This window comes from Nilaparvata lugens, chromosome X (genome assembly GCF_014356525.2).
Source record: "Nilaparvata lugens isolate BPH chromosome X, ASM1435652v1, whole genome shotgun sequence".
Classification (NCBI taxonomy): domain Eukaryota; kingdom Metazoa; phylum Arthropoda; class Insecta; order Hemiptera; family Delphacidae; genus Nilaparvata; species Nilaparvata lugens.
In genome coordinates this window covers 49,778,405-49,806,189 of record NC_052518.1, presented here as the reverse complement: position 1 = coordinate 49,806,189, position 27,785 = coordinate 49,778,405, and the positions used below count along the sequence as shown (strand labels likewise).

At 36.9% G+C, this 27,785-nt stretch overlaps 1 protein-coding gene across 2 annotated transcripts in view; it reads right to left on the bottom strand.

The window, feature by feature from the left end:
* Nucleotides 1–564: 564 nt before the first annotated feature.
* LOC111054126 (extended synaptotagmin-2) overlaps nucleotides 565–27,785 on the bottom strand; it is an 85,583-nt gene continuing 58,362 nt past the window's right edge. Inside the window, exons 5-6 of one of the 2 annotated variants that reach the window (XM_039441310.1) lie at nucleotides 20,285–20,377; nucleotides 565–734 (exon numbers count right to left, since the gene is read on the bottom strand). In XM_039441310.1, the coding sequence (XP_039297244.1) occupies nucleotides 581–734; nucleotides 20,285–20,377 (247 nt within the window). In that variant the 3' untranslated portion in view covers nucleotides 565–580. The remainder of the gene's footprint in view (nucleotides 735–20,284; nucleotides 20,378–27,785) is intronic. The other variant, XM_039441309.1, reaches the window with a different exon arrangement.

Sequence of the window (27,785 nt, the reverse complement as noted above, 5' to 3'; positions counted from 1 at the left end):
CCTAAAAAACGAGTTTCAGAATATCACTGGTGGGATATGAAAATACCGGTATTTAATTCATTGATATTGATACAGGCCTACAATTGATATTGATAACTATATACAATATTATAGTAGCTTTTTAAAGTTAATGACGTACTATTTTTAATATTATAAAAGGCTATTAAACAGGTACAGATGTGTCCATTATGATTTGCTAACAGTAGTAATGCGTTTGGAATTGTTATAGAAATAAGAACCGAACTCCAACTAACCCTGCTAATACTGAATACTGATAATACAACAACCTGCAAACTAGACCCATAACTACTTTTATTTATGATTTATGCAAACTAGACCCATAACTACTTTTATTTATGATTTATATTAATACACTAACAATGGCCACACTAATTGAAAAAGTATTTGTTTAATTTGACAGTTTTTGCATAAATGATATGTAATACTCATGTTAATAGTATTGGTGAAAAATATTATTATAATAATAGCAATATTTAGAAAAAAAAATTGTTTTAGAAAATTTATGAAACTTTCCATAATGAGATGGATGGAATAAAACTGTCCACTAACAATTTTCTTATTATATTCGAACATACAATTTATGAATGTTGATTAATAAAGAATTTAGTATTTTTACCTCAGTTTTACGCTTTGACTCCTTTGATCTATCAGGTAGTAGATATAGTTTGACATACGGATCAGGAATATTGGTCGGATCTTTCAGAGGCAGATTGCTGTAATAACAAAACCAAATTAATTAGAATTCATGATTATACTAATGTAATGATTATGATATTGAAAAAAATGTATTAATAGGGTTCATTTTAAAAGGTGTAGAATAAGGACTTGTCCAATCAGACTCTTGTTCTCATTTAAGTTGAATTTTCCGTGTAATTTCTCTGTTGTGAAAAACTTATTTTTCTATTGAAAAATAACTTTCTCACATTACGATTTTGCTAACTTGCGCCCGGGAAGACTCAAATTTTATGCAGGGTTGAAGTATTCTCATGGAACTGTATTTCCATTAGCGATGGAAAATACACAAGTATTTGTGAGTAATTCAAACTTGAAATCTCCTTTCCCACAGAATTGTGCTCTGTCTCCACGTGGACCGTCGTCTCGTTGGTGAAAGGGGAACATAATTTGCGTGGAAAAGAGCAGTTCCAATCAAATCACGGTCGGAATAACTTTAGAATCCAGAGGTAGCCTCGGGCCTCGAAGACCCTAATTGAACGTGTTACATGTGGTGGAATATAAGTAGTGTATTCTGAGTAGATTTTTGCCCACACCTCCCTCTATCAGAATTCCTAGTGTCGCTCTGGGCCGGCTAGACTCAGTCGGCGTCTGGGGTGGGCTGCAGCAGGGGACGGGAGTCCGTCAACCACCCTCGCTCGAGTCGGGGGTTGAAACAGGGCCTTGAGTACTGTGTTGAGATGATTCCCTCTTTTGGGGAAGAGGGGCTGTGCTTTCGCACAGGTCTGGTAGCCTCTGGGAATACGATCTCCGGGACTGGAAAGCGTTCCCGATCCCTACTGAAGGTCCTCTTGTTATTCCACTAGGTATCAACAAGATAGAAGGGCCCTGGAACCGGGCGTCACTGGAAGTCACCGAGTCCAACAACTCGGTCACCGGCTGTTGCTGGCTCTCAGGATCGTGATCTCTGGGACGGGAAAGGTCCCAATCCCTACTGGAGGTCCTCTTGCTATTCCACTTGGTATCAACAAGATAGAAGGGCCCTGGAACCGAGCGTCACTGGAAGTCACCGAGTCCAACACCTCAGTCACCGGCTGTTTCTGGCCCTCAGGAACTCCGGGACGGGAAAAGCGTTCCCAATCTTTACTGGAGGTCCTCTTGCTATTCCACCAGGAATCAGCAAGATTCAAGGGCCCTGGAACCGGGCGTCGCTGGAAGTCACCGAGTCCAACACCTCGGTCACCGGCTGTTTCTAGCTATCAGGAACACGATCTCCGGAACGGGAAAAGTGTTCCCAATCTCTAATGGAGGTCCTCTTGCGATTCCGAGCCTCTTCGGAATGTTCCTGGGTTGTGTTAGATTTTTGTTGTTTAGAAGGTCAAAATAGATTGTATGGCTGCCATGAATCGCGAATGTTGTTGTTCAAAGCTCGCATTCTCGCCGATGCCGTATCTCGATGCCTTACACGTCCTCCCTTAACTCCAGCTAAGGGAAGATGTAGCTCGAAGTTGTTAAAGAAGTGTAGAGGATGTTCATGTCACGAGTTGCGCTCACTCTGGCCGTGTTGGGTCCGTATCACAGAGACAAGTTCTCACAGAGACAAGAAGTGTTTTTGAACGATATTAGTGTCACAGAGACAAGTTTCATAGGAACAAGTATTTCTATAAATGGCAGTCTCACAGGAACAAGTTCCCACAGAGACAAGGTGAGTTTCACAGAGACAAGATGAGTCTCACTGGAACAAGTAGAGGAGAAGAAGAGTCTCATACAAAGAAGTAGTGTCACTGGAACAAGTAGAGGGATAGAGTCCCATTCGAACAAGTGGAGTATCACAGAGACAAGGTCAGTCTCACAGGAACAAGTTTGGTGTGGTGTGTTGCCTACACATAAAGATGAAGGCATTCCATTTGTTCTAATAGATTGGATGTCATCTGTTTTTTAATAAATATACATATGTATTATGGTGACATGAATAGAATAGAATGACTGCCTTTATTTTTCCTAGAGAGCGAAGTTAGGGCGCAGTCGACCCTCTCTTACAATCAACTCTCTCTATAACAATACAAAAAATAACACAAATAATATGATTGAAAACGAACAATAGTTAAGTTATCTAATTATTTAAAATAATAACAAATTTTAAATTATTGAAAAGAAAGAGAAAAAAATGACATTGAAAATAATACATAATAATGCTGAATAATAGTATTTCCTGATACTTCATCACTTTAGTAAAAAATAAGACAGACTAACATACTTGAAATACAACAGAGTAGGCCTACATAGCAACTGAAGTGTTTGCTATACATTAAATTTCCTACTAATTATCACTATGTAAATCTCGAAGTGGATAAGTAAATTACATTATGATTCATTTAAATAGTAAAATAGAATCTTCCTTCATTCAACACACAACGTGACAAACAACGCTCCTTCAATCCAAATGACATACATATACAAATATATAATTTACATATGTAAATAATGTGGTGACATCATCTGATGTCAGCTTTAAACGTTTCTCCTCTTGAGGAAAAATGATGAATTTAGTAGACTGTTTAGTGGATCCTAGAAATTTAGATTCAAATCTACATAACAATTGATTCCCCTTTTTTAAGGGTCTCATTTGTGGTTGCATTTGTGCTATTTGTGGTTTCTTAAATTTCGATTTATTGACCGAGCGAAGTGAGTTCTAAGATTCAAATCGACGGTTTTGCATTTCTCTTTATGTTTATATGTTCCGCAATTACGGCGAAACGCAGCAATAGATTACCATGAAATTTGACAGGTATATTTCTTTTTAAATTGTGCCTCGACGTATATACAAGGTTTTTGAAAATTTTGCATTTTAAGGTTAATTCAATACGAAAAGTCTCCTTTGAACGCCATAAATCAGCTGTCGAGTGAATTTTTAATTGCATGCAATAGCGCAAGCAATTAATATCTTAATGTAACTTAGTGGAAAATCAGCTGTCGTGTTGACTATTCATTGCATGCAATGACGCATGCAATTAATAACGGAAAGTAAACATAGTATTTTCTCTCGACCTTTATCTGCTTTCAACTCGGGCTGACCTGTTGCCAGTGTGATGAAGGGTATTAGCTTTTGATGTCAGCATATTTTTGATACACCAACCCCAACAGCCATTAGCCGTTTTCACACCGACATCTTGTCGACACAACATACAAACAGGATTTACTCTTATGGACAGTATGAGATGAGGCTGCGTTTTATAACTGCGCGAGGTCTACTGTTCATAGAACTACTAGACCAGGATTAAAATGTCGTTTTACCAAAATCATCAAATATTTAATAATTCAATACAATGATACATGTACAAATGTAAAGCTGACTAGCACCGAGGTAGAATCAATTTAATCTTAGATAATTTGAAATATATTTCAAGTTGTTAGGTTTCATTTATTCATTGAACACCTATTTTATCAGTATGGGTTATCAGAACCTATTAGAATTATTTAGATTGCCTTTAATGAATAAATTGAGTTCCATGTAAATGTATTTCTACCAAACTCAAAAATAACTATTTCAATGTGACTTTTAATTGTTCAGGTTAAGGCCAAATTTGATACTGCAGTAACTTATACATAAGTGATATCAATGTAAGAAAGAACAGATTATATACTTCTAGATGAATGGAACAATATTGGAAAGATGTTATCTAACGATATTTGAATACGGTACACCCCAGACTGTTACTGTATGGGAGTACCACCAGTAATTCATAAGTTTTCAATTCAACAAAAGAGTGGTTATAGATAGAGTGTACTAGACGGTTATAATCTCCTCCTATCTATATTTTTTCTTATTATTATTTTTCATGTTCTTCCTCTTCTTCCTTCTTCTGTCTCCTTTTTCTATTATCTTCTTCTTCTTCTCGCTTGTTCTTCTCCTCCTGTCATCTTCTTCTTCTTCTTCTTCTCCTTCTTCCTTTAGCTTTGTCCGGCAAGGACTGACTTGTTTTTGTATTATGGAGTCCCTTTTCTATAAGGTCCCAAGAACAATAACAGGGATATTTCCAGGGCTCTAGAGGATAATAATACTAATTCCCTCTGTCCTTTTGCTAAGTTGAAACGTTGTAGCAACGTGAGTTGAAATGTATAAGTTGACCTAAATTTTTAAGGCTGATCATCGAATTAATAAAATGACGACCTTATAAAAACATGATCACAAGCAAATCCCTAAGAACATAATGGAGACTATTCCTTTTAACAGAATCACGTTTCATTATCATTATCATCATCCTCAAATGATACGAGTTGATCCATTCGGCGTATTCACGCCGATCTATTTCATCTAGAAATAACATCCATCATCTAAATATTATGGTAACAATAAAGTATGTGCAGGAAATCTCACTGACACTGACTGTACAACTGTGAGATTAACTATTCTAAGTCGAGGACTCTAGGACTCTCTGTTGTGAGGCCGGGTGACATATTCTCGAGTGACGTTTTCATGTGAAAATTTAGATTTTTCTCCCCTCACAGGTTTTTACCTTGGGCTTTATTGTTCTAAAAAAATTGTGTATCATTTTGTTTTTATATTTATGTAAATAATGTGTGTGTATGTTGAACAATAAAAAATTTGAATAATCAAGATTGATATCCAGTTCTTCAAACAGAAAATAGATGCAGACGTGGATAACAAAAAAATTAGACATACTGTACTCCTCATATGCCACAGTTTCACAATTCTGTAGACAAAATTAGAATAAATCAATAGAACAGTTAATTTCAATACTGCCATGTACTATGAAAAAAAAATATCAAAATGGTACTGGTTCAGTAGAACAAGTAGAATAGCATAGGACTTTAAAAAGAACTCAGATATCCAAAGTTTCATTGACCGAGCGAAGTGAGGTCTAAGAGTCAAGTCGACGGTTTTTCATTTCTCTTTATGTTTGAATATTTTTATGTTCCGCATTTACGGCGGAACGCGACAATAGATTTCAATGAAATTTAACAGGTATGTTACTCTTTAAATTGCGCGTCAACGTATATGTATACAAGGTTTTTTGAAATTTTGCATTTCAAGGATAAAACAAAAGGAAAAAGAGTCTCTTTCAAACGCCAGTATTACCGTAAAAATCAGACTATAGAGACTATTCATCATAAATCAGCTGTCGAGTGGATTATTAATTGCATGAAATGCCGCATGTATATACCAATGTAATTTGGTAAAAAATCAGCTGTCGTGTGAACTATTACAAGCGATGAGGCATACAATATTGATAACTCAAAGTAGGTAGCTTATTATTTTCTCCCGACTTTTCTCTGCTTTCAACTCGGTAAGTAGGTACTTCAACTCGGTATGATAGTAGTTGTTTACAATAAATTATTAGCATTCTAATGATAATGATTATACTTAATATCAATAATTATTGACGATACATTTCAAACAGCCATTAGTGGCTTACACACCGATATTTCGCCGACACATCACAACAGCACATAATTCACCCTGATGGAGGCTGTGGTTTTTAACTGCGCGGTTTCTACTGTTCACAGAACTACTAGTTATTTTTCCAACTGACTTCAACAAACTTTATACCTGGCACTAGCATTTTTAGAAATAGAAGCATTTGGTTAACTTTGGTTTTACGCTTCAGTGAACATAGTCTATTAGCAGGGTAGTTCTACCTGAGGACACCACCTATGGCTAATTGACCGGGCTCTCCAGAAGTACCTAACGGGAAACATTTGAATTGTTTATGGAAGCAAGGCATTGTAATACTGTATGAGTATTTATAGTTCTATAAAGCAAGGCCTTTTGGTTCTAATACCCGAGATGTCAGTCTGCAGATTGTTGTTATGGAATGCAGAAAACTTCATTCACCACCCTTAGACAATAAATGTTGTTTCAAAAGATTTAAAAGATAGAGTAATGCCGATTCCAAAATCTATGGATATGGTTTTAGTACTATATAATAGACCTACTATATACATATATAGTATATATATATATATATATATATATATATATATATATATAATATATATATATATAGTATATATATATTATATCTGTGAGTGTCACATAAGGGACACACTATTATTCCTCACCCACCATATAGCATATAATATATCGAACTCTCTCACTCCCACTCAACCACATCACTCTCTCACACATACCCTTTCCTTCGGGCTCTCTCTCACACACACACACATGATAATGAATTGAAACGCAGATTTCTGTCTTTGACACTAATATACTGTCGGTCTCTTATTTTCACTGTATAGTCCAGGCGCTGGCTTACATTGAGCATACATGAGAGAGGCAGAGAATTTGACTTCGGATTATTGTTAGGGGGTCTTTAGTGTATATGAAACTCGATGTCGTCACGTCCCAGGGTGGTCGACAGCTTGGTGGGGAGGGGGGTAAGTTGTAAAAAACGCGCGTTTATAAAATCGCCTGTCCTGCAGTTACTATTCATAGTACAGCTTTAATTTTTTCTCAATATTATGTACACATAACTGGCTTTCAATGTAGTCCTATACTTTTTTGCGATAAACCGCTTAGTTTTTCCGTAAAAAAATAAAATATCTCGAAAAATGTATTTTTTTATTAGGGACTTTTTGTTATTTCTTGAATATTCAAGTAATTAGCCGACTTAGAGGAAAAGGCTCCCAATAAACGTTGTAGGCCGTTTCTTGCTGAATCCAATGATATATATAGTTTGGGGGTTACGATCATAGATGCGGCGGTGGGAGGGGGATAAGTAGCACTGTTACGCTGCGGCGCGGTCCTCCCCCATGATTGATTAATGACTGTGCGTAATGGCCTGTCTATCGCATCGCTCCTACTAGTCTATGCATTCAAATTATGTATTTCAGGAACGCTATCTTATGTATTTTCGGTCGCTGAACACGATTTTTCAACTCTCAAGCCTTAATAATTGATAATTCTCATCATAATATACTAATTATGGTCAAAATTACAAACTTCATCTCATTCTGCAAGGAAACTAATAAAAGACTGTTTTGAAATAAACGAAACTTGGGTTTCAAGAAATATATTAGGATAGAATAAAGTTAATATTTATATATGTTTATGTTCTATTGTTTTTATTTCAAATTAATTTATTGTGATGCGCTGCAGGCTAAATTATATTATTAATTGCACACTGGCCACGCTTACTTGTTATAGTGTCAGTTAGTTTCCAAGAAATATTTGTGGAATTTCTTAGTTCTTCATGGTGGAAATGGAATTCATCATTTATTCATTATCATAATGATTATTTTTAGTATGAAAATGTTAATCTTTCGTGAATCTTCAGTTTGTCGTGGACTTTTGAGAAATTATATCCAATATAATAATAGATATGTGTCAAATCAAAATGAAATGAAAATTTAAATATTCATTCATATTATTTCTAACAGTATTATTATAATATATTCACTAACTTTTGATTGATTCATCCATTATGGTATTCCCGTTCAGACTGTTTTGAAATGGTAACAAGTTATTCAGTATCAAAATTTGGGATTCGAATAGTTTTGGGCCATGCCTGCTATTCTTTCCCAAACATATTTATATGATTTGTAATTTTATCCACAAATGAATGAATGAATGTATGTACTCCTGCACGTAGCTAACGTATGGATAATTCCTTTATAGATTCTTGCATGTCACATTAATAAATCTCTGCCACAGATTTAGAAATCAAGTCTCGATGGTTTGGAGAGCATATTATTGGAGTGATTCTTTTACTCTGCTGCTTCTAATATGTTCACTACCTTTGTTTGATTTTAGACCATAGACATGAAAAGCTATGTCCACCTGTATCACTCCATCTTTATTGAGAATTTTCATAACTCTCCTCATCACAAAGTTTCCATAATCTTGCAGCGTATTGAAGTTTTGAAAAGTGAAGTAGGAGTTGAATTCAGGAGAGCCATGTCATCATTATGCGAATTTGTCAACGATATTTAGGGATTTAGTCAAATCCAGAACTAGTTTCACTTACAATTTCATAGGCCAAGTGAGATTAAGAGTTTTTTTTCAAATATCCATCAGATGTTGACAGAGATTGCGGCTATTGTAGAAATGCATGCTGCACTAAAACTTCAATGCTGAATTATCTTTAAACAGCTACCTTGTAAGAATACAGAGATCAGACTTTTTTGTTCTAGAATTGACCAAGACTAGGATTTTTGTTTGATTGCATCGTGGAGAATGAAAGAACTCTGTTTCTTTTTATAGGTGAGAATACACTTTTACAATTTGCCACAACTATGTTCAGATAAAAATCGTTGGAGATCGAATAACTATTTCTTTCTATACGTTGAAAAGAGAATCACACACTTCTTCACTTGCTTCCAGACCATTGATAACATTATGCAGATTCTGTTGTCCATCAGAGTCTTGAAGAAAAATGTTATGTTCTCTTGAGAAGATTATGCTTCTGGAAATCATTCTCATCTCTCATTATTCTTGTTTTACTTCATTAGATGACTTTCTTCACAGTCTCCAGTGATATCCATAATGATGTCAACATACTTGATCAGAATATCTTTGATGGAAGATTTATTTATGTAGTAGCAGCCATTTTAGGAAAGCCTTTGAAGAACTAGCTATTCCAATCACTCAGTTTTGGATGATCTAATGAGGGTTTGCTCTAAAGCATGATCGGTCGTCACATTTATTAAATTTTCAAGGTTTCATTTGACAAAGAGTCAATGTATTGACTGTATAGAGTTAATGTTTCCTTATTGGAAATTATTTTCCACTTCTATGGGTATTTTTTTATATTTTCTAGATATGACACAGACTTTATAACATAGTTTGTGTGATTGAATGAAAAAATTATGGGATCTTTTCTCGAACAGTTTCTATGTGCAATACCAGAGTCCATCCTTATGAGCATGAATACAATTTGAGATAATTTAAACTATGTTACAATAATCAGTCATAATATTTCAAGTAGTCATTGATTTTGATTCTAAAAAAACTCTACAAATAGCTCCTGACTTCTTTCAAATATACTTTGACAATCACTCATATTTGAACCGTTCATGAGTCCTTGTAGTTGTTTCATTGAATTGATTGCTTGCTCTCACACCTTAATTATACTGATCTCCCCTCAATAGATTTCCAACAGTAAGTTATTCTCTCCAAATATTTCAAATTCAACAAAGATATCTCTCATTCCACTTTCATTCAAGTACCACCCCAAGACAATCAGTCAAACTCAGCCAGATGAGTAGATATAAGTTACAGAAAAAGCTGTTGATAAAGCTGTGTTTACACCAAAGGTATTAACAAAATGTTAATAACTTAATATTTATAGATTCTATTAGATTGAACGGGACTTGGCAAACACATATGTCTATCATATGTATGATAAGTTATGTTCAATCTAATAGAATCTATAAAGATTAAGTTATATTTACATCTCCTTAATAACTTTGGTGTAAACTCAGCTTTAGAGTTGTATTTCCTTTGTAATCAAATATTTAGTCATATCACATGGGAGTAATTGGCATTATTTGTGTTTCAACTGTAAATTTATATTAAGAAAATATTTTACTCCTGTTACACGGTGCTCTATATGGGGTAGCCTATATTATTTGTTTAACTTACTCCATTACTTGACTTTCGCAATTCCAAAGTGATCATTGAACTAAATCGAATAATTATTCTCTCTTAATGGAATATCAGTTTTTTATCGATTGAGAAACACATATAGGATTCCTAACAAGATGGTTTATCATTACAATGTAATCATAAATAATGATAATGAGATGAAGTTTGTAATTTTCAAATCACAATAAATTAATTTGAAATAAAAACAATAGAACATAAACATATATAAATATTAACTTTATTCTATCCTAATATATTTCTTGAAACCCAAGTTTCGTTTATTTCAAACAGTCTTTTATTAGTTTCCTTGCAGAATGAGATGAAGTTTGTAATTTTGACCATAATTAGTATATTATGATGAGAATTATCAATTATTAAGGCTTGAGAGTTGAAAAATCGTGTTCAGCGACCGAAAATACATAAGATAGCGTTCCTGAAATACATAATTTGAATGCATAGACTAGTAGGAGCGATGCGATAGACAGGCCATTACACACAGTCATTAATCAATCATGGGGGAGGACCGCGCCGCAGCGTAACAGTGCTACTTATCCCCCTCCCACCGCCGCATCTATGATCGTAACCCCCAAACTATATATATCATTGGATTCAGCAAGAAACGGCCTACAACGTTTATTGGGAGCCTTTTCCTCTAAGTCGGCTAATTACTTGAATATTCAAGAAATAACAAAAAGTCCCTAATAAAAAAATACATTTTTCGAGATATTTTATTTTTTTACGGAAAAACTAAGCGGTTTATCGCAAAAAAGTATAGGACCACATTGAAAGCCAGTTATGTGTACATAATATTGAGAAAAAATTAAAAGCTGTACTATGAATAGTAACTGCAGGACAGGCGATTTTATAAACGCGCGTTTTTTACAACTTACCCCCCTCCCCACCAAGCTGTCGACCACCCTGGGACGTGACGACATCGAGTTTCATATACACTAAAGACCCCCTAACAATAATCCGAAGTCAAATTCTCTGCCTCTCTCATGTATGCTCAATGTAAGCCAGCGCCTGGACTAGTAGTGAAGAGACGGTTGTCATCCTGGAGCTCCGGTTCCAGCTGGATTTGTAGCCTTGTTTCAACTACAGCTGTTTTATCAGAAGTTTAATGAGTTACCTAGCTTGCTTTCAGACAAGGCGTGCATGAATACGTCTGCGCCGAGAAGTACATCAACAGGCGCTGATTGGTGAAAATTTTCATCCACTAAATTGAGGTTTGACAAATATTCGAAATCACTGGGGTTTAGTGAGACTGATGGTTGATTGCATGTTATATTCTCTAATACCGTAGCCGAAATATTAAGATTGAAATTAATTTTCTTAGGCGATGAAACATGGAGTTTTACTTCTCCAAAACTTTTTGTGGCGTTAGAACCAATGCCAATCAACTTTTTCTCAGAAACTACAGGCTTCAGATGCAACTTTTCAACAAGACTTTTATTGATAGCTGTTATCTGAGAAGCGGAATCAAGAATTGCTCTTGCTTTGTGAGGTCTACCATAAGTGTCGTACACTATTATGATAGCTGTACCCAATAAACAAACTGAATCTTTTCTTTCATTAGCAATGTGTGTCTTTTCATTAGCAATGTGTGTCCTTTCATTGTCAATGTGAGTGAATCTTTTCTTTCATTAGCAAACTTGTGTTGCTCATTACTGCACTGGATTTTTCAATACTATTTGACTTGAGAGTACTATCAGATTTATCAACTGATGACTTGTCAACATGAAGCAAACTATGATGCTTGTTTGAGTTACAAGATTTGCAAGCTTTTGTAGACTTACAAACATTTCTATTGTGCTTGCCAAGACATTGAAAACACAAATTCAATCGTTTAGCGACTTCATATCTTTCAGAAGTAGGCTTTTCGATGAGTTTTGAACAATTATATATAATATGTTCACTTGACTTACGAACATTGCACGACTGGCGAGGGTTGAATCATATTTCATATTGTCTTGAAATTTGTTACTTTGACGGGGACTGGTAGGTAGACTTGTGATTAAACTTGTTTGAGTTTTTCATTAACCATAGAAGACGAAGTTGCAGGTTGAACTAATTCAATCACTCTTGATTTATTTGTTAGAAAATCAACAAGGTCTTTGTAAGTAGGAGACTGGTTTGGAGCTAAACTATTTTCAAATTCAAACCGGGTTTTCTGATCAATTTTTCTTAGTAGAATAGATAGCAATACAAAATCAGAAAGGTTCTCAATGTTTTGCAATTTTAATGCTTCAATTGAAGTTGATACAGTGTCGATAAATTCACGAATGGACGTGTGATCTGACTTTGTTATGGATTTGCAATCCATAATTTTGTACATGAAATGATTGCAAGTTAAACGTTTATTTGCGTACCTTTTTGTCAATTGATCATATGCAAGATTTGTAGTTATCATCTGACAGAGTTAATACGCTTATACATGTTGAAGCTGAACCTTGCAAACAAGATTTGAATTACTGAAATTTTTCAATATCAGACAAACTATCATTCTGATGAAAACTAATGAATTGAACAAATTGATGAATTGATTCCATTGTGACACATCTCCATTGAATTTGGACAGTTGAAATCGGGGTAGCTGAATGTTACTAGCTTTCACACATTGTTGTGTGGGTGTACTTGCATTTGAAATTAATGGTGAACTTTTTGATATTTGAATGTATTTTGTGTATGATGACCTGAATTCGTTAGATAAAGTTTCCATGAAATCGTCATTTATTTCTTGGGGAATACAAATATGTGTTATTTCATCACGGTACTTTTCAAAAGTTTCAAGTTGATCGTTTATTTTGACTAAGATGTCACTACTTGATGCCTCAATTCCAATCGTATCCAAAGTTATGGCAACTTTTTTCCAAATTAGAACAAGCTTTATGCAAAATGATTTTTAACTGTATTTTTGCTTGATCAAATGAACTGTTTTCACTGCTTTCACTCTTATTTAGAGTTGAATCAGATAACGACGTGTTGAGGTTAGCAACAGCTAGAGTGTAATTCGACATTTTGTCTGTTTACGTTTGCAGACGACAATAACTAGTCAGCTGGCGAGAGCAACTTAACAATAGCAGAACATCTGCTAGGTGCTATGGAGTGAAACGCAATCGACCTAGCTCCGCAGTGCAGGCTGGTTGCTTGGCTGAATCGGACTAGGCGCTGAGACAGCAAATAATAGCAGCGTTGGTGGGAATGCGAGCGGCCGCAGTAACGTCTTCCACCCAGCAATGGTCGGCGTAGTTCCGCCAAGCGGACAGACGAAAGATCAAACCAGTCGGTTATTTGATCCCTCCAGCCAGGCTCAGCCAAGCAACCGAGACAATAGAACAATGGAGTGGCGGTCTTATTCGCGTTCATCAGCAGTTTTCTTTCTCACGATTATTTTGATTTGTGTGTGTCAATAATAACTCCAGTCACCAGTAAAAAGTTCCCAGAAACGTGGTGTACTACCATATTAATGACTTTTCATGATGATTTTTAATGTTTTAGAAACATTGTTGACATTCTGAGCCTATAGGCTAAACTTGGGGTCGCTGAGAACGAATCTGCAATCAGAATTTCTCTATCACGAAAAATAACGAAGAAAATCCAGCTGTTGATCTTCCGGCAACCGTTAACAGTCATCCTGCAATGCGGCCAAAACAATTCCAAGCCAGACACCCATCTCAAATGACAACAACGCCAAGCTGTGAGAAACCATCCTGCACTGCGGCGCTAGGTTTAGAGAGGTGAACAAAGGGGAGGGGAAGGAGAATCTTGACCCTGATGTGTTTACCTGAAGTGTGTAGATCCGAAGTCTACCGATGATGAGTTGATCCGATGAATCGCGATGATGCACGTATTGACACGAACATGGGTCGACACGAACACGAAAAGAAGGAGAACAACAACTTATGAAAGGTGGAAAGCGTCATTATGCAAATTCCAAGAACAGGAAAATTTATGAAATTCAATAACTCTTGACACGATAAGGGTACCGACGTGAAATAAACGGTAATCTTCACAGATTTTTGTGTTCTTTTTAATAACACGGTTGGAATATCGAAGCACTGATCGATAAAAACTTTGAAACTTGTGATCACGAAGTAACAAACACGACACTGAACGTTTGTAATGTTTTGTTGAAAACAAAACCACTTATGTAAGTTTTCACTCTTATGCTCGTTTGAGCGAGTAACCAATACTTTGATAAGTAATGATAGACACAAATACACTTTTTCACGAGTATAAACATTGGAAATAAGACACAACTTTCCGTAACTTAATGATTCTATCCATAGCCCGCGATTGGACCAAATGTGAAAGATAGCACTGTGAGAATTACGGAGGACCGAGTTTATTAACTATTGAGCAATGACTGTAAATTATAGGAATAAAACTTATGGAAAGTTGAGGTGAGAGTGTCACGGAAATAGCTATGGTAGCGAGATGACACGATGTGTTGACATGGAGACGTCTGGGCGGGAACTGCTCTGGTTTGCACACAGCCAGGTCAAGAAAGAAAGGAAATGAGGAGAGGGGAATGCAATTGTGTTTCAATTATTCAAGTAGTTAACACATTCACTACTAGATGGCATGTAATCCTTAACACTAATGATTCTGAATGAATTTCCTTCATTTCTACGCATTTTTGTATTTGATAACAAAATTTTAATTTCCTAATTTTAAATGGGATGATTTATCAATCAGAAATAGCTCTACAGAAGTGATATGATTGAACATATATGATATTCCCCCTTGTCGCCTCTTACCTCCTTATTGACGGCGCGTGACACCTCTTTGGTGTCCCATCCTCCAGATAGGCAGCACCCTCTATAGATGTGCTCGGCTTCACACTGTCCATCCACTTGGATTCCGTCCGTTTTTTCCACGTCTTCTCCATCTCCATCCTCTTTCTCATCGTTGGGCAGGTGTGGCTGGAGCTTGATATGATGCCTTCTTCATGCACAGTGAACCTCTTACTGGCACTAAATATATTTTCGTGACCTCATAGAGGCCAGAAAATTCCGGCGCTAACTTCGCGGCAAGCTGATTGGCACCCAAGGACAGGTGACACTCCTTCCTGAAGACTAGCTGTCCAGAGTTCACCTTCTAATTTCTAAAATCTTTTTCTAATAATAATACCGGTTGGCATTATAATTTATTCTCGTTTCCAATATCTGAAAATACTTTCTGTGTAGTTTCCAGCATAGGCAGTCTTCTGGACTGCACTGCTCGATGATTATCTCAGCTCCTTGCTGAAAATCATCCTCCTTCTTCCGCCTCTGGTACAGCTTTTCAGGACAGTTGAATCTCCAGTGACCAGCTCGTTTACAGTGCCAGCAAATGAACTTTCGACGGGCTGGAGAAATTTTCTGAGAGATAAATTCCTCTTTCTCAGTTTCCACACGGCTCCTAGGTGTTTCTGGACTTTCTTCTCCTTCTTCCTCACAGGAATAATTTCAGGTGGCTTCCTCGACGGAGGTCGAGACATGTAAGGCTGGGTCTTAACAGTAGCCAGCCTCAAATTAACGGCTCCCTTTCCCACTTTTGGAGTGGAATTAACGACTCCAGTGTGCTCTTTGACAAGATGAGGATCCCATTCCACTGACCGGGAATAGGGATCTATTTTCACCCGGTGCTCACGATGAAACTCCATACCAAGCAGAATATCTGGAGAAAGTCCGTCCATCATTGTTAGTGTTGTTGATAGGGATATTCTGCCGATTTACAGGTTGGTTATAACACCACCTAGTAGACGTGCAGCCACTCCATTAGCCATAGCAGAGCCGCGCTGCACAGGCTCTCGTTTCACTGCTTCCAAACTCTTAAAAGCTTTAGAGCTAATATAGTTGGACTCTGCTCCAGTGTCGAGAAGAGCACTATACTGTCGGTCTCTTATTTTCACTGTAGTGAAGAGACGGTTGTCATCCTGGAGCTCCGGTTCCAGCTGGATTTGTAGCCTTGTTTCAACTACAGCTGTTTTATCAGAAGTCTTTTTCTACTCTCTCTCACAGGAACAATTTGATTGTGGCTTCCCGCACTTTAAGCAGAGTGAAACATCCGGACACTCTGATCTCCAGTGTCCCACCTTCTTGCACTGCCAACACAAGGGGCCTTCTGGAGGTTGTTCACTCTGGCGCTGTGTAGTAGTTGTCTCCTGTCGAGGCTCGGTCAGCTTCCTCATCTCCTCCTGCTTCACAGCTCATTATCTCTGTTGAGCACTCTTCTCCTCGAACTTAATTCATTCGTATCATCTCGCTAAGTGTAGCAAGTGGTCGATGGTGTACACTTTAGCCTCCCTGATGTAGAGCTTGTAACGTAGTAAAATATTTTTGTACAATCTCTGTACCTGGCTCCTCTCAGAAGAACCACTTCTTCTTCTTATCAGCGTTAGCAGCTCCTCAACATAGTCGTCTATGAGCTCGCCTCCTCTCTGCCGCCTGTCGAGAATTTCTTTCTCAAGATCCTCATCATAAGTAGGTGGATAGTAATGAAACCGGAAGTCTCTCAGGAAGTCATCCCAGTGTCTCCACTGTTCTCTTCTATTCCTCATCCATAAGGATGCCAGACAAGCCATATGCTTGTTGCAGCTCCTTGAGCCGCTCCATAAAACTTGTAGCATCTCCACTCTCATCATATGAGAGCCGCCACCCTCAAACCTTGTCGCACACAGCACCCGGGTCCATACAGGATGTAGCAGGGGCCGCTGGTCTGGTAGGTGACCTCGATACATGCCTGGGCATGTCATTATGTCTCTCCGGTATCTCCGGCCTCAACAGCCCAGGCTCCACATGCTATATGCTATAGTCTCTGCAGTCACCTCCTTCCTAACTGGTGCTCACCTCCGCGCTCCTCGACATAGCACCTCCTACCCATTATACAAAACGGGGAGCATCGCAACAATCTTCTGTCGTTGCTCCAGTAGAGCCCTCCTCAGGCTCCTACACAAGCTATCTGACAGCACCAAGTCTAGAAGTAGATCAATCAAGATCGTGCAGTCTGTACACCCAGGAGTTGCTGGAGTCGCCATCAAACTCTGGAGACGCCTCCTTCAAGTCTGGAAGGTGCAGTGTGTTCCTTTACGGCTGGTGGCCAAAGCGCAGCAGCTCCTTCCTCTTCCTGACATGTGCCAGCACCAGCACCGATCCTGTTCAGACCAGCAGCCACCACCACTGTCCACAGGTGATTTTCGACAAGAGCTCTTTTGAGCTCTGTCATGGTTCCAGTTGTCAGTAGCCCTGCCGCGGCCGAGAATCTCACTGCTTCATCTCTGTGAAGCCTGTAGATCCAGGCCACTCTTGGATCACTGCTGTCATCTCCTGCATCCTCCTCGACGTCTTCCTCACCTCTGAAATTATTCTCCTCTTCAGCACGCATTACTGTTTTTTGCCTACTTTTAGCCCCACGTTCGTGTGCCAATTTTCTGAGTAGATTTCTGCCCACACCTTCCTCTATCAGAATTCCCAGTGTCGCTCTGGGCCGACTAGACTCAGTCGGCGTCTGGGGTGGGCAGCAGCAGGGGACGGGATGCTTCGTGTGGTGTCCGTCAACCACCCACACTCGAGTTGGGGGTTGAAACAGGGCCTTGAGTGCCTTGTTCAGATGATTTCCTCTTTTAGGAGAGAGGGGCTGTGCTTTTGCACTGCCTAACAGGGTTGGGCGTGGAGAGACGGGAGTAGGAACGGTCTGGTAGCCTCTATGAATACAATCTCCGGGACGGGAAAAGCGTTCCCGATCCCTACTGGAGGTCCTCTTGCTATTCCACTTGGAATCAGCAAGATAGAAGGGCCCTGGTACCGGGCGTCACTGGTGGTCACTGGGTCCAACACCTCGGTCACCGGCTGTTTCTGGCTCTCAGGATAGTGATCTCTGGGACGGGAAAGATGTTCCCGATCCCTTCTGGAGTTCCTCTTGCTATTCCACTTGGAATCAGCAAGATCAAAGGGCCCTGGAACAGGGCGTCACTAATGGTCACTGAGTCCAACACCTCGGTCACCGGCTGTTTCTGGCTCTCAGGATCGTGATCTCTGGGATGAGAAAGGTGTTCCCAATCCCTACTGGAGGTCCTCTTGCTATTCCAATTGAAATCAACAAGATAGAAGGGCCCTGGAACCGGGCGCCACTGGAAGTCACCAAGTCCAGCACCTCGGTCACCGGCTGTTTCTGGCTCTCAGTAACACAATCTCCGGGACGGAAAAAGCGTTCCCAATCTCTACTGGAGGTCCTCTTGCGATTTCAAGCCTCTTCGGAATATTCCTGGGTACTGTTAGATTTCGGTACAAAATCTAACTTGTCATTGCAGGTTGAAATAGGCTGTATGACTGCCATGAATTGTGAATGTCGTCGTTCGAGACTTGCCTTCTCGCCGATGCCGTATCTCGATGCCTCACACGTCCTCCCTTAACTCCAGCTAAGGGAAGATGTAGCTCGAAGTTGTTGAAGAAGTGTAGAGGATGTTCGTGTCCTGCTCTGTCCAACAGCTCTAGACCAACTGAACAAACTGGCTCTCTCTTCTACTCGGCAAGCCTCCCTTGGCAGCCAAGTGTGATAAGACAAGGGTGCGCAGCGTAGCTGAGCAGTAGCCCAGTGCAGCTGAGCAGTAGCCCAGTGCCTGAGCTGCTCATTGGACAACGAGATCTTACACGAAGATAACCGAGCGTCAAGAAAACCAGCTCTAAAATCGATTTCCCTCATTACTCACGAAATACATCATGACAATATAAATTTTCAAAATGTTTGATTCGTCCGATTCCATATTTATTTTTAAAGTAGTTTGGATTGGGCATGTATTTTATTGTTTATTATGAATGTCAGTGAAATAAACATCAACAAGGTAGTAGAGTGCAAAGTTTCAGTCATGGTGAGATTAATAGTTCTAAATATAGCTAGTGCCATTATATTTGCCTAGCTCATGTTTTAGAAACCCAAATTGACCGAGTCCCCAATTACTTATTTGAAGTAGAGAAATGAGTCAAGTTCACGCTACCATCATAAATAGTTAGAATTCCAGACAATCAGTTAGCAAAATTTAAAAGATAGTTTTCTTAACTTATAGAATATGCAATAGAATGTTTTCGATTATTTGTCGTTTAAATTGCTGGTAGATTAGTTCAGTCAATAAAATTTAGAAGTGAAATAGAAAGCAAAAGTTTGTTGTTAATAAAGTCTCATGACTCGCCCATCAGTACTTTTAAGATCTCTCTTCTATCCCCCATCTGGGGTGGTTACACTAATAGTGAGATACTAATAGTTTCAATATTCTTAAAAGAATCTTTTTGTGAAAATAAAAATGTTTCACATTTTTCCTTACAAACTCTATCAGTTTAGTACTATGTATCTATGCCAGCGCTCAAACCTAGGTTTGCTGGCTTTGTCAGATTGAAAACAAGCTATTTTTAATTTAAGAGTTTATGTGTTATTGGAATCTTATTACAGTATGTATTTCTTGCTTGTCTATTATTTTTATGACATGAATGTCTACATTGTATTGTTTACAATTTGACAAAATAAATTTGAATTTGATTTGAGACCTTTCCAAGATAATTTTGGTAACAAATATACATGAGTTTAATAGCACTCAATTTCTATCAACCTCAATATGTTACTCTATGTTGTTCTATTCACTTTGTATGAAATTTAAATAAAAACCAAATTAATTTTCGAAAATGTGTTTTTTCTTAAATACATTTTTTCACTAATCAATTTATTCAAGAGCAAACAGAATACATACAAATTATATTGGGAAAAATACTATTCTTCATCATCATCATCTATTGATCAAATCAATGAGGTATTTGCTAGTTCAAAGCACTCAATAAGGTAAGTAATACTTTTTTGTGACACAACATTTTTGAGTTCTAGAGAAATTTGACTCAAAATATACGCAATTTGTTGCGAGCTATGGGATAAATATAACGTTACAATTTCACAAGCATGCTTGAATAAATCACAAGCTGATCTTAATATCATTTTAGGAAAGAGAAAATAACTTACGCAATTTTATGAACGACAATAATTAATCTCTGGCGTTGCACACTATAGCCGATTGTGAGCTGGATTCTGCCTAGCCCACTTTCACCAGCTGATCTGAAATCATACTCCACATATCATTCAGTATAGTAAGTATATAAGTATAGTTACTATATAAGCATATAAGTATAACATATAATATTCAGTATAGTTCATGTTGAATATCAACACCATATAAGTATTTTATCAATTCATTTACAAGAGTTAATTTCACCAGTTAATTTGAGAAGGGAAATGCTTCAAGTTAGAGCTTAAAAAATTCCTTTTTTCTACTGATATTAACTTAGAAAAAGTTAAAAGTTAAGCCTGCTAGGCTGAATGATAAAAAACTACTGTTAACTGCTTACCATGGACTTATACTATCTCGTATTAGGTATGCTATTTTAGTATGGGGTAATTCATCTCAACAAAATATGGACAGGGTGTTTAAGATTAAAAAGAAGGCACTCAGATGTATAGAGAAAGTGAATAGGTTAGACTCTTGTAGGCCTTTATTTAAAAAGCTTGGTCTATTAACTGTGCCATCTTTGTATGTATATGAAGTTGTAATGCATGTGAAAACGAGTGGTGTGATCCAGAATTCAGATGTTCATGAGTATAATACGCGAAACAGAGCAGATTATCATATAATGGGTCACAATAGTAGGTTATTTGAACAAAAACCAGATTATATTGGTAGGAAATTTTATAACAAGCTACCTCAAATCTTGAAAAGTAATGATGATTTGAAGATTTTTAAAAAACAAATTAAAAAATATTTAGTTGATAGAGCTTTTTATAGTGTACAAGAATTCCTTTCAAACCTAAACTAGGTTGAACTACTTAGTGTTAGAATTATTATGTAATAACATGACTTGTCTTATACTCCATGACTGGAGTCTTTAGGACGTAATTTTAAAAAAAAAAAAAAAGAATTGGCATTGCTTTTGAATACAGTTTAGTATTGATCCTGAATAAGTACCATAGACTCATATGTTATGAGAAATGAGTATTATTCTTCTATTCATGTTATTAATTATATATTGTAGAAATTATTATTTTCAAAATGTGTAAATGAGTGCATTGAGTACATCGGTAATGTTTCCAGAACTATGACAAAAGAAAGGAAGCAATCAGTTTTTGTTTATTGAATCTATTTCTATTATTATTGGCTAAGAATTTGAGATTATATTTCTTTCAATTGTTTTATGTGTTAGTATTGTTGTATGTAAATATGTTTGAATAGCTTGTGCTTGTAAACTACAGCAGTAGGAAGTCAACTTTTTCTTTCTTATATTGTGTCTATTGTTGTAATGACTCCTCCTCTAAACACGGACTTGTTCCATATTAGAGAGAGTAATTTTCAGGGAATATATTGTAAAATGTACTTTCTGGAAATAAATTTAATTTGAATTTATCTCTCCTGAGATCACTCGGTACAAGGAGGACTTTATTGTGAAATCTCCTAATCGAGAAATTAAAGGAAATGAATATATTTTTTAACACGGAAAATGTATTTTCACATCCCCATAGAATAAAGATGTATATATTTGATTTCTCCACTAAGTATGACATACTTCTTGGAAATGAAACTTTACGTGCGATTAAGATGACTGTGAACCTTGCTAATGATAAACTTGAATGTAAGGTTGGAATGGAAGAAAATTGTTGTTTTTGCTAGATAATAAGAGTGTTACATTACAACCAGGCTACAACGTGATTTCAATCCCGATTAAGTCAGCCCCAAATGTGACCACAGGATTAACTGAAGAAGTGAATACAGATGTATATACTGTTGAAGAAGGTATTATAGAAATCACTGATAATAAATGTAAATGTGTTGTTTTTTCAAACTAGATTCTGACAATGTATCCGGAGCCCCTGAATGTAGGAGATGTAGAAGAAATTATAGAGCCAAAACAATTCACGACCAATTGTCCTGAAAACTTTGCAGATATAATTGAAGAAATACCAACACTATTGCGAACAAGTCACATGAACGAGGAAGAAAAACTTGAAATAATTAGCCTAGTTCAGCAGTTCCCTGAAATAATAAAACGAGAAAATGATCACTTGAGTAGTACAAATTTGCTAAAACATACAATCAATACGAAAGACGATCTTCCCGTCTACACAAAAAACTACAGATACCCACAGATCTATAGGAAAGACATTGAACTTGAAATCGACCAACTGCTGAAAACAAAAATTACTCAACACTCCAATTCTCCATACAACAGCCCTATCTGGGTCATTCCCAAAAAACCTGACACATCAGGCAAGCGGAAAATCCGCATGGTTCTAGATTACCGTAAATTGAATGATAAAATTATTGATGATAAATTCCCCCTACCCAACATTGAATATCTGTTTGGCAAAATAGGCAGGGCTACATACTTTTCAGCCATAGATCTGGCCTCCGGTTTTCATCAAATCCAAATGGAGCACGGACATTACGAGTTTTTACATATGCTGTTTGGGTTAAAGAATGCACCCCTACGTTTAAGATGGCCATGAACATCATTTTTTCAAGAATGAATAATGTATTCGTCTACATGGATGATATAATCATTTTCTCTGATAGCCTTGAAGGATCATTTGAAACATTTGAGATAAGCATTTAAGAAACTAAAAGAACACAATTTGAAAATTCTACTTGATGAGACTGGGTTTTTCAAGCGTATTTAGGGCACATCATTTCGGAGAAAGGTGTGATGCCTAACCCCTCTAAAGTTGAAGCCATAAAAAATTTTCCAATCCCTGAGACCGCCAAAGAAATCAAACAATTTCTTGGACTGACCGGTTACTATCGCAAAATGATTCGAAACTATGCTAAAATAGCTAAACCACTCACTGCTGCTTTGAGAAAAGATATAAAGATCAATCCCAATAGCAAAGACTACAGGGAGGCTTTTGAAAATTTTAAAATAATGTTACAAAACAGCCCCATCCTACAATTACCTGACTTCTCGAAACAGTTTCTTGTCACCACAGACGCGAGCAACTTTGCCATCAGATGTGTATTGTCCCAGAAGTTTGATGGTAATGACCCCCCAATAGCCTATGCATCTCGAACACTTAATAAGAGCGAGGTTAATTTATCGACTATAGAAAAAGAGCTACATGCTATTGTATGGGTATGCAAACATTTTGGACCATATCTTTACGGACGAAAATTGTTTATTCAAACACACCACAAACCTTTACAATGACTTAGAAACATAAAAGAACCTAATTCAAAACTACTCACATGTTCTTCATGGAAGTCACTTTTAGATGAATTTGACTTGGCATATGCCAAGTGGCAGATGCACTGTCCTGCATACCCTCGCAGCCCATCAATTTAATGGACAACGATGATAATGACTTTTTAGGCTTCGGCGACGAAGACCTACCCTTAATGGCTTTGACGACATAAACATAGAAGATTTGATTCAGTTGAATAGTAACAATGACCTAACACCGATAGAAGATCCTAATGGTTATCTTGATGACATCGCGAATGCTTTAACTCGATTCAATAATCACGATGATGCTAAAAATGCTAATACTTCTGAGCCCCATGATATGGAAAATAATGATTGTGGTACTGGTAGCTCTGTTTTCGATACGAATGACCATATTCTGCTTCGTGAAGACAATGCCGATCATACCGATACTCATCAACCAACTAAAGAAAATGATGGCAATGATTTACCAATTCATAATGACACCGACAGCCTTGTGACAATTCATTCAGCAGGAAGTTCAAATGAACAAATTCAGATAGTAGACTACGATAAAATATTGAACGTTGAACATAATCAGATACTTATTGAACGCGGAAACAAAACACCTACCCTTCAGAAAATTCTTGATAAGAACAGACTACTTTTCTGTTTTCAAGACCCCTTAGATTTCGAACACATAAACAATTTTTTTTAAGAATACCTGAAACCGAGTACCATGCACAGTGTATATTTTTCAAAAGATGGTTTATTGAGTAATCAGTACGAATCAATGTTTAACAACTTTGCTAAGGTCATTAAGGAAAGTTTCAACTCAGTTAAGATAAAGCGCTATGAAAAAGTTAATCATGACATTACTGATCCTGACGAACAAAAGAAGTAGTTTCCAATTATCATACTGGAAAAACTTATCATGGAGGAATTTCAGAGTTACTCACACATTCGATGATGGTACTATTGACCTAACGATGATGGTACTAACTTCATAAACAAATGCCCAATATGTTTGAAGACTAAATACAAACGTCGCCCCATTCGTGCAGAATACAAAGTATCCCCTGTTCCTACAAAGCCCTTTGAAAAACTGCAACTTGATGCCTTTCAGTATGACAAACGTGAATTTTTATCACGTTTCAACTGTTTCTCCAAATGACTTGTATTCTACCCCCCTTAAGAGTCTCAATCAAATCGAGGTAAAAGACCATCTCTTTCAACTATTTTTCTCTCTATCCAACCCGCAAGATCGTCCAGATGGATAACGGCAGAGAATTTTACAACGCTGGTTTACGTGATTTTCTGAAACTTTATGAAGTCGAACCTTATTAAGTTACCTCTGGTCATCCAGACTCGCAAGGATTAATTGAACGAACTCACTCCACTCTAATTGAACTTTTAAATTCTATCCAACTTCAAAATACAAATTATACCACTGAAACTAACATGAAAACGGCCGTGATTGCGTTCAATAACACACTCAATTCCACCTTAAAAATGACACCAATGGAAATAACATTCGGTATCTCTGAGAATCCTTTTCTGAATGAAACTACAGAACATCTTATCACTGAAGAGAGTACCAAAGAGTATCACGATAGGTTACTGCTAAAAAGAAACAATTACCTGACTCATAAACATAAATTGAAGAATCATAGATTGGTAAAATATAAGGTAGAGTTGGTAAAACAAACTAGAACAGAATTATTGAATAAAAATAGGAAAACAGAGGTCGAAATCCCCCGAAGCCCCATTTATTGAAACAACCTTCATTAAAAAGAACAAGCCAAAATTCTTCCAAGTACAATATGATAAACAACAAAATGTTGCTACAAATCCGAGAGAAATTCAATAACGATCATTCAAAATCCATTCTAATAGGAAGAAACGGCCACAGAGAATAGTTGAAAAGAACAATAATAAATTTGTTTCAGAACAAGATGATCCTTATTCTCCTTTTGGTGGTCCCATCAATGTCCTATGAAGTAACGGACTTGACCAAATTATCTGGCATTACACCAGTTCGAGTACACAACTCTTTCATTATAAATGGCACATACACACACATCCACATGCACAACATAAACATTACACAACTACATGTTCAACTATCACATATTGAAGACTCTGTGAACCTTTCAAGAGCTAAGGATAGTGATAAGAATCGTTGTAATACAGAGTGCGGCAGTCAATCCCGAATTTTTGAAATAGGTGTAAAAAATAAACGGACGTAGATATCAAAATTATATTCAGAAAATATTTTTCAACATTAAAAAGCATTCAAGAAACATTGAAAATAATCACTGTTTGAAAATAACATCAGCAAGATGGCGGCCTTCCCGAGTACGGCATTCGCACAGGCGATTTGCAAAGCTGTTCATAACATCACGAAGCATAGGCTGAGGAATTCTCTCAATTTCTAGCCGGATTCTTGCCTTCAGTTCACCAACAGTATGAGGTCTTTCTTCGTATACTTTACTTTTTAGGTAACCCCAAAGAAAAAATCACACGCAGTGAGGTCTGGTGAACGGGGCGGCCACAAAACCGGGCCAATGCGGGGAATCACTCGGTTTGGAAAAACTCAGTTAAGAACATTCATGCTCACGCGGGCTGTGTGACTTGTTGCTCCATCTTGTTGAAACAATATTTCTTCATTCATTTCATGTTGCCGAAGCTGAGGAATGAAGAATGTCCTTAACATTGTTGAATAGCGCTCAGCATTCACAGTAACAGATCGCTCTCTTTCGTTTTCAAAAAAATAAGGGCCTATGATACCCGATGAGGACATTGCGCACCAAACTGTTACCTTAGATGATAGGTTTTTGATGTAATTGTTGCGGGTTCTGGTCACTCCAATACCTAAAGTTCTCAGCCTAAGAATTCCTCAGCCTATGCTTCGTGATGTTATGCACAGCTTCCCAAATCGCCTGCGCTAATGCCGTACTCAGGAAGGCCGCCATATTGCTGATGTTATTTTCAAACAGTGATTATTTTCAATGTTTCTTAAATGCTTTTTAATGTAGAAAAATATTTTATGAATATAACTTTGATATCTACGTCCGTTTATTTTTTACACCTATTTCAAAAATGCGGGATTGACTGCCGCACCCTGTATTTTACGTTTGTAATTAGATCATATTAAGTTAAAATTTGATGATATTCATATGAATAATGATAGAATTAAGAGAGGTCTCATAAACGGACTTGGTTCTGCAATAAGCTGGATTACAGGAAATATGGACGCTGACGATAAAGCGAAATATGATAGAATTTTAGAGAAAGTGCAAGCAAACAAATATCATTTATAGCTTAATGTCGAAAATCAATTGTCAATCAATAGAAGATACGAATCTTGCCAAGCGCATAGATTTCACATCATGACATCTCTTATAATTACCCATGCACAAGTCAATACTTATGAGGCCAACAAATCAAATAGAATCTTATCAATTTTATCGTTTACATTGCTTGTAACAGAACAGCTCATTCATCTATTATACACAACCATGAAAATCATCAGTAAAAGAATAGATCTTCTCTGGAGTAATGAAATTTGACAAAAATACAGATGACTTCCAGTACGAATAATTAGTCATACGTTATATACATTGAAAAGAAGAAAAAAGGAAGCACCAAAAATTGAGGAAAGAGGTTAGAAGGAGAATCAGAAAGGAAATGAAAGAGAATAAGGAGAAGGTAATTAATTCAATCATGAATAGTACAGAATCAACAAGGGATATTAACAAACAGCTGTGTAAAACCAAAAAAGTGGATTCCAACTCTGGACACACATTTATTTCACCACTCAATTCACTTCAATATAGCTAACTCAACAACATTCTTTCTTATTCAACACATTGACTCTCATAAAAAATAAAATAGACGATATTTTGGTGAAAGATGATTTCATTACTTATTTTATCCAATTGCCTTTGTATTCTCATGCCTATGAGACATTTTTTCTCCTATCTTATCCAGTCGTAAAACGGAATGAATTGCGAACAATTGTTGAATGCCCATCATTCATAATTCGAAAAGATAACTCATTGTTTGCAGGAAATTGTTTACTAATAAGAAATAATTATTATTGTAAGAGTATGTATAGAATAGTTAAGTATATAAGTCAACTTTTAGACGATAAGGACCTTCATGATTGTAAATCTTTAGTTATAAGGGGTCCATATCACAGAGACAAGTAGTGTTTTTGAACGATATTAGTGTCACAGAGACAAGTTTCATACGAACAAGTATTTTTATAAATGGCA